The sequence below is a fragment of the Lygodium microphyllum genome, chromosome 29 (genome assembly GCF_053477565.2).
Source record: "Lygodium microphyllum isolate KBCC chromosome 29, Lygodium_microphyllum_v1.1.10, whole genome shotgun sequence".
Lineage (NCBI taxonomy): Eukaryota > Viridiplantae > Streptophyta > Polypodiopsida > Schizaeales > Lygodiaceae > Lygodium > Lygodium microphyllum.
Genome location: NC_141163.1, coordinates 122256418 through 122264480, shown reverse-complemented (window position 1 = coordinate 122264480; position 8063 = coordinate 122256418). Strand labels below are relative to the sequence as shown.

Below are 8063 nucleotides of genomic sequence, written 5' to 3'. Positions count from 1 at the left end.
AACATGCATTTTTCAAATAGACTTTCTATGTAGCAAGCAAATGCTCTTGTGTGAGTGCCCGTATAACCCTGAGTTAAGAAAGATGGGTTCTATAGTCTCAAGTGATGAATTTTGGATCTCTTAATTAAGTTGGCTGCATCTAGGTAAAAGTGATACCTTAGTTTGAGTAGCAAGGTTCATTCCTAGAGGATCAATCCTTATGTTTTTAGCTCTAACAAGATACTTATTAATATCTATCCTAGTAAAATTGATTTAAGACAATGGCTAGATTATAGATTAAAAATCTAATAATGTATTCTCTAGACCTATAGTCCATCATAATACGAAAACTAATGGATTATCTAATCCCATAATTCATTTCTAGCAAGAAAAAGTAGTCGATTTATTTTAGGACTAGGTGCGTGACATAGGTACAATTACGTGAAGATAATTGTAGTCGAATTACCCCTTATGTGTCTAGTGTTTTTGTCCTACTCAACATCCTGGGTATCCACAAGAATCCTAGAATACCTAGTAGTTTACAATTTTATTGACATTACTTATGAGATTTTCTTCTAACTATATTTTAACAAGATCGCTACAAAAATACGAAGGAATAACTTGAACTTGGGTTGCAGAATGGGAGTGTCATGTGTGTTGCCTCGCATCCCCAGCTCCGGTACTTCTCTACTTAGGGGCAAGCTTTGTCAACATGTTTCTTGCTTCCTTCTTCTCTGGTCTTTATTAGACTTCAGCCTTAAACTAGGGTTCATCGAAGTAGGAGAATAAGTACGAAGGAAGTGTAGGTGGGGTTTAAGTAGTGTGAAATTTGGCTTAGGAGGGCAGGCTTGGTGATGAGGTTATATCATAACTTTGGAAGGATTTTTGAAGTACTCCATGGAAAGAGAATAAGGAAACAATAAGAGCAAGGTGATGATGATAAGAAATGAAGAGGAAGGGGTACGGTTTGGCTTTTAGAGTAGGTGGATGGGGGAACAAAGAGAGTGGCAATGAGATTTTCACAAGAGAAGGCTAAGGCAAAGCAATTTGACATTGAGATCCTCTCCCCTCTTCCTTCTCTATCTCTCTTTTTTTCTTTTTCAACTCAAATTCTCCTACCTTTCTCTCTTCCCTATCCCTATCCCTACCTTTGTCTCTCTTTCTTCTACTACCCCTCTATCTCTCACTATAGATCCATCCCTCACTCCCTCAAATTTTCCGTCTTTCTCTCTCTCCGTCTAGTAGCTCTCACATCGACTCGCTTATGGTTCGTTTGGTGCCTCTCTCTCTCTCTCTCTCATGTTTATGGAAGGGAATTTATGGAAGGGAAATAGCAACTGCACATTCGCAAGTGCTCAATTTTTAAAATATTCGATGCTTCTTGTTTTTCAACATCGAATTTTCATTGACTAACCTTAGGCCTCCCTCCTTGTTCCTGCTCTAAAGAGCAGCCCAAACCCTGAAATGAGGGGGAAATCCCACTGCATTTCTTCTTAACACGCGGCATGCGTCCGCTGGTATAGGTCTGGCGATGGCGACGCCGTTGCGCATAGCCTTCCGGGCTCGCAAAAAACTGCGGCATCATCAGCAGCCCATGCACAAGGACACCGATAACATCTGCTCATTCTCAGAAAATCAGAGTGGATCAAAGAAAAGAAAGGTCCAGAAGGTCGAACAGATTGCCATAATTCAAGAACAAGAATTTAGGGTTTCCTCACGAACTTTCTGTCAAACCCTGGTTTCCGGGTCGAAGCCGGGCATCGCCCCGAGCAATGGAGATGAGCTCAGAGACGGGGAAAGCCAGGAGAAATATCTGGGACAGAAGGATGTTGTACAAACCCCAGTTTCCGCGTCAAAGCAAGGTATCAATCTGAGCCATGGAGATGAACTTAGAGATGGGGAGAGCCAGGTAAAAGATCTGGGACCGAAGGATGTTGTACAGCTGGTGCTGCCTGTGGCAAGCTTGTTCGGCGCAGACGCCATCGCGCATGCCGTTGCACACTTGAAGGCTTCTGACCCCAAGCTCAGAGCAGTCATTGAGGTCCATGAGCGTCCCAAGTTTCAGAAATGCTCCAGCCCCTTTACTTCCTTGGTGCGCAGCATTGTCTATCAGCAGCTTGCGACGAACGCTGCAGCAGCTATCTACAAGCGCCTTGTTTCGCTCTGCGGGGTTGGTATCCTCATGCCCTAACCTGTTTAGATGGTAGTCGTCGTCGTACCGGTGGAAGACGTGCAAGGGCTTTTGATACTGTATGAACCTTTTTTTCATGCATTCTCATTGTGGTGGTACATATAATGACAGTCATTTATCAAGTATCGGTCTGTGTGTTTCTGCATGCACCTGATCTTTATTCATTGCCTTTGCAATGGCACATCAAAATATTTCCATTATTGAGTAATGGTCTGTCTGTCTAGGATGGAGTTCACGTGACATCTAGTCTGTGGACCTTTCTTCATGCGTTGCCTGTGTAGTGGCACATAAAAGTACATCCATCCATTATTGTGTAATGGTTCATAAGTGTAGAATACAGCTCATGGTATTTGAGATGGTATTACATCTACCCTATGCACATCCTCTTCTTGCATTGCCTTTGGCACGCATACATCCATCATTGACAAATGGTATATCTGCGAAGGATCCAGCTTAATATGCTATTGCACCATCATAGACTAACGTGCATACCCCTCTGTTTGGCTGATTTTTACAATCCATGGACAGACTGAGGAGTCCGTCACGCCGGCCACCATTGCCCATCTAACTGCTACAGATCTCAGGAGCATTGGCATTTCACATCGAAAAGCGAGCTATCTTCACGATCTGGCAAAGAATTTTGTGGAGGGGCCCTTGTCTGATGCTGCCATCTTGCTGATGGAGGATAGCAAGCTTATGTCCTCCTTGACTGCTGTTAAGGGCATTGGCACTTGGTCTGTGCACATGTTCATGATATTTTCTCTGCATAGGCCGGATGTACTACCTGTGGGCGATCTTGGGGTTCGGAAAGGATTCCAGAAGCTATATAACCTTAAGGCTTTACCCAGTGCCACTGATATGGAGCACCTTGCTACCTCTTGGAGGCCTTTCCGGTCATTGGGAGCATGGTATATGTGGCGTCTTATTGGTACCAAAGCTCCTATTCCTGTTCTCTGAAGCCAGAATTTGACAGGAAACCAATGAGTCCTTGTGTATGTGGTATCGACATTTGGTAAATTATTGGTAAATTACATCTACTTGGCAGACTCTAGGCATTGGCCTTTGTGTTTATTTTCTTTGTAATGAGGTTGCCCCTTTGAGGCAAAATTGTTGTGAAAGAAAATAGAATGAGAGACATCTTATCTTACTTCTTACTTCTTATCTTATCTTATCTTATCTTACTTCTTATCTTACTACTACATTATTTTAGCTATAGGTTCGGAAGCCCCGAACCTCCAGAGGGCTTTCCGAACCTACCCCCTTTTCCAAACCTCTTTTCTTTAATCAAAACCCCTTCCTTTACTCTCTTTCTCAAGTGTAAATATCTCATTTTCTTTTCCCCTTCCCTTTTTTGATTAAAGCTTCTTCCCCTCACTTCCATTTTTAAAATTAAAACTTTCTCCTCTCTCTCACACTTGTAATCTTTCTCTTTCTTTTCTCCATCTCTTTTTTAATTAAATTCCTCTCCTCTCCCTTCCCTCTCTCTCATGTGTAGGGCTTAAGTTTTCTCTCTCTCTCTCAGATTAAACTTTTTAATTTAATTTTTAAAAAATTATATATTTTATTTTTTAAATTTAAAGTTTTTCGAACATAGTTGAACATAGTTGTTCACACACTTTGAAAAGGAGATAGAATAAAAGAGAGAGAAGAAGAATTTAAAAAGAAGAAGACGGAGAGGGAAGATAGAATAAAAGAGGGAAGAAGAATAAGAAGAATAATAATAATAGAAAGAAGAAGATGGAGAGAAGAAGAAGAAGAAGAATAATAATAATAAAAGAGAAGAAGAAGATGGAGAGAAGGGGAAGAAAGAGAAAAGAGAATAGTCATTTTTTAATTAAACATTTTTCTTCTCTTCCTCACTCTTATCTCTCTCTCTCCTTATTTTAATCAAACAAAAAATTTACATTAAAAAGTTTAATCTGAGTAAGAGAGAGAGAGATATATATATATATATATAAAGAGCAAAAAAGAAAGAAAAGGAGAGGGAGGAAGAGAGGGGGAACAAAGAAAGAATTATAGAGAAAAGTAATATAAAATTTAAGAGGATAAGAAAAAAGAAAAGGGAGAGAGAAGAAAATGAGAGAAAATAAAAAGAGAGAATTTGAACACAGTGAGAGAATTATAGAGAGGAAAGATAAAATTTAAAAGAAAAGAGAATTATAGAGAGAACATATGAAATTTAATCGAGAGGAAAGGAAAAAAGGAAGAGAGGAGAGAGGGAAAAGGGAGATAGAGAGAAGAAAATGAGAGAGAAAATAATAAGAAGAGAAAGAATTTGAACAAAGAGAGAATTATAGAGAAATTAAAGATAAAATTTAAAAGAAAAAAAAGAAAAAAAATATTTTTTTTAAAAATTAAAATAAGGAGAGAGAAATATACAAAGAGCAAAAAAGAAAGAAGAGGAGAGGGAGCGAACATAGAAAGAGAATTATAGAGGAAATATAAAATTTAAGAAAGGAAAAGAAAAAAGGAAAAGGGAGGAAAGGGGAGACAGAGACAAAGAGAAGAAAATGAGAGAGACAATAAGAAGAGAGAGAATTTGAACACATAGAATTATAGAGAGGAAAGATAAAATTTAAAAGAAAGAAAGAAAGAAAAAATAAAGCGAGAAGAAAAAAAGAGGAGAGAGAAGGAAAGAAGAGGAGAGGGGGGGGAGAGAGAGAGAGAAGAAGAATAAGAAGAGAGGAAAAGATGGAAAAAAAAAGAAAAGAGAAAAGAGATGGGAAAAAAGAGAAAAGAGAAAAGAGAATAATAATTTTTCAAGAGAGAGGAAGGGAGAGGAGAGAGGGGGAAAGAGAGAGAGAATATAAAATTTAAAAGAGAATGAGAGGAAAAAAATAAAATTTAAGAGGAGAAAAAATGAAAATTAGAAGAAAGGGGAAAAGAAGAAAAGGGGGGAGAGAGAATATAAACATAAAGAGAGAATTATATATAAGGAAAAGATAAATTTACATATTTTAAGAGAGACAGAGGGGGGGAGAAAAAGTGAAAGAAGAAGAAGAAGAGAGAGAGACTATGTAGAGAGAGTTATAGAGAGAGAAAATATAAAATTTAAAAAGAGAATAAAAAATAGAGGAGAAAGAGAAGGAAAAGAGAGGAGAGAGAAGAAAAGTGCAAAGAGAATAAAAGGAGAGAGAGAGAGAGAGAAGAAAAAATTTAAAAAGAGAATGAAGAGAGAGAGAGAAGAAAAAATTTAAAAAGAGAATGAAGAGAGAAGAAAAAAAAGGAAAAAATAGGAGAGGAAGAGAAGGAAAAGAGAGGAGAGAGGGGAGAATAAAAGGAGAGAGAGAGAGAAGAAAAGCGGGGAGAGAAAAAAGGAGATAATTAGGAGAAAAAAAAACTAAAATAGAAGGCAAAGAGAGAGAGAGAGAGAGAATTAGACATAGGGAATTTGAGAGAGAGAGAGAGAGAGAGAGAGAGAGAGAGAGAGAGAGAGGAAAAAGAGGAGAGAGAAAGATGAGAAATGGATTGTTGAGCGAAGTTGTCGTACAATAGCATGGCAACTTTGCTTGTGGCTTCAAGGCAGTGAAGCTGTCGCGAAGCGGCCTACTAGTTGACATTGTCTGCACACCCTCTCTTGTGTTAGTCACATAAACTATGTTACTTCCCTTCATGCACAAATAAGCAAGACATTTGCAATCAACCAAAACACTAAAGTGCTCGTGTTCATTGATCGTTAGTCGAATTAGATTATTTTCGTTAGTTGATTATGTAGATATCATTCCCTCCATAGGAGTTTGTATTAGATTATCTCTGAAATCGTTCATTCCATAGTAGATCATATGAGATTCTGTTTGTTTAGTTCGTTCGAGTAGATAGTGATTAGTTCGTTGGGTTTGGTTCCTTCAAGCATATGAGTAGTGTTGATTGTTAGTGATTAATAATAATCAATTCTTTCGTTTGCTAGTGATTAATGTAGTTTGTTAGTAATTAGTAGTTGGGTAGTAACTAGTTAGTTATTAGTTATTGAATAATTCATAGTTCGTTAGTTAATAGTTACTTAGTTCGTACAATATTTGTTAATGATGAATCAATGGCAGTGATAGTTTGTGACTAATTAGATAGTCATTACTTAGTAATTACTTAATAGCTCGTTAGTTTGTTTGATTAGTTGATTAATAGCAATTAATTAATTAACTAACTAGCTAGCTAGTTCGTTTGATTACATCATTTCATTAATAGTGATTAACTAATTAATTAGCTAGCTAGTGAGTTCATTCAATTCGATTATTAATTAGTGAGTTATAATTACTTATTAGTTCATTCAATTCAATTAGTTGGTTATAACTTGTAAATAGTTAATTAGGTAGATGTAATTATTAATTAATCAATGCTAATAAAGCAATGGGATAGTTTAATTTTGTTTCCTTACACTATGACAAGGTTGAGTCTTAGGTTAGTTATTACTAATTATGAAATGTGACTATTTAATCTTGTTGCATCATCTTGTGAGAAGGCTAGGGTTTAGGTTAGTTATTACTAATTATTGGTAATTAGTTCTTAGTGTAGTTAATAGTAATTCCTAGTAATTAGGTAGTGCATGGTTAATTAGTAATTTTAATTATCGAGGACTAATCAAGCAATGCGACTATTAATCTTGCTACCTTGTGTAGTGAGAAGGTTGGGGCCTTAGGCTAGCTATTACTAATGATGTCTCCACCACATCCAAGGTTCACAATTAGTGTGGGTGCTGGTTTAGAGCCCGTAAAGAGGACTCCACACGTGAGACAAAATTTCTTACAAACAATCTAAGATTTTGAGAATATGAAATGTCGTGCTTGCCAATAGGAAACTTTACACGTGTGAAGCTAGGAGCAAACCTTTGCAAACAATGCTTTTCTTGATGGCTTGTAAGGGTTTCCAGTTTGCAGCCTAATGGAAAACTTGAGAGCATGCAAACTTAGGCCTGGTGGAGAGGTCCTAAGTATTAGCAATTAGTTCTTATTGTAGTTAATAATACTTAGTCAATTATGTAGTGTGGGATTAATTAGTAATCAATTAAAATTAATTAGTTCTTAGTCATTACAATACTTAGCTAATTTAACTGGCCACAATAGGTGCATTTTTGCACTTCTCCTTGGGATGAGACGTCACCTCCCTGTAATAAATTTCACTGAGCCAAAACTAATTTATTAGTCAATAACTACTCAATTACTAGTTAATCATTAGTTATTATTCATTTATTACTTATGTATTACTATGGTGTTAAGTAGTTATTATTTAAAATTTAATCAATTAGTAAAAAGTACATTAATTATTTGTAAATAATGATTAGAAATGAGTTCTTAGTTAATTATGTATTACTTTGGTTTTTAATATTTAAGAATGAAAATCAATTAGTTAATTAGCGGGAGTGGTTTATTAGTTATCGGTTAAATTTAATTAGCTAATTAATAGTTTGTTATACTACTTAACCAATATTATCAGTTTATAGTTAATAACTAATTTGCCATATTACTTAGTTAATAGTTAACTACTGGTTTGTTATATTACTTAACTACTTAGTAAATAGTTAGTTATTAGTTTGAATATTATTGGTCATCAATTAATATTATATTATTTAATAATTAATTTTATATTATTAGTTAACTAGTTTACTAAGTCACTAGTCAACTAATTAGTTAATTACTTAGTATTTGCTAGTATGTCATGTTTGAAGTATTGTAGCTAATTCGGATCTTCTAGCATGCAGTGTTCTAAGTGTTGTAGCTAATTAGTTAGTCAATTAGTGATGACTAGTATCTAGTGTTGTAATGTTATAGTGTTATAGTGTTGTAGTTAATTAGTTATTGACCACTAACGAGGGATGCCTAGTTTATTAGTTGGCTAGTGTCTTAGTAAATAAACTAATTAGTGAGAGAGCATGTGTGTGGAGTTAAAAGAGCATGTGCCT

At 36.0% G+C, this 8063-nt stretch overlaps 1 protein-coding gene across 1 annotated transcript; it reads left to right on the top strand.

The window, feature by feature from the left end:
* The first annotated feature begins 1376 nt into the window (after positions 1-1376).
* On the top strand, positions 1377-3317 carry LOC148011095 (DNA-3-methyladenine glycosylase 1-like). The gene is made up of 2 exons (XM_087672054.1): positions 1377-2149; positions 2699-3317. Exons 1-2 carry the CDS (start codon positions 1511-1513, stop codon positions 3125-3127), a joined length of 1068 nt encoding a protein of 355 aa, XP_087528180.1. The 5' UTR covers positions 1377-1510; the 3' UTR covers positions 3128-3317.
* The last annotated feature ends 4746 nt before the right edge of the window (positions 3318-8063 follow it).

What these genes read in the sequence shown, in the direction of transcription:
- LOC148011095 (XM_087672054.1), top strand. Translation starts at nt 1,511, where the DNA reads ATGGCGACGCCGTTGCGCATAGCCTTCCGGGCTCGCAAAAAACTGCGG. An exon ending in GCCTTGTTTCGCTCTGCGGG is followed by an intron (nt 2,150 to 2,698) that starts GTTGGTATCCTC and finishes ATCCATGGACAG; the next exon opens with ACTGAGGAGTCCGTCACGCC.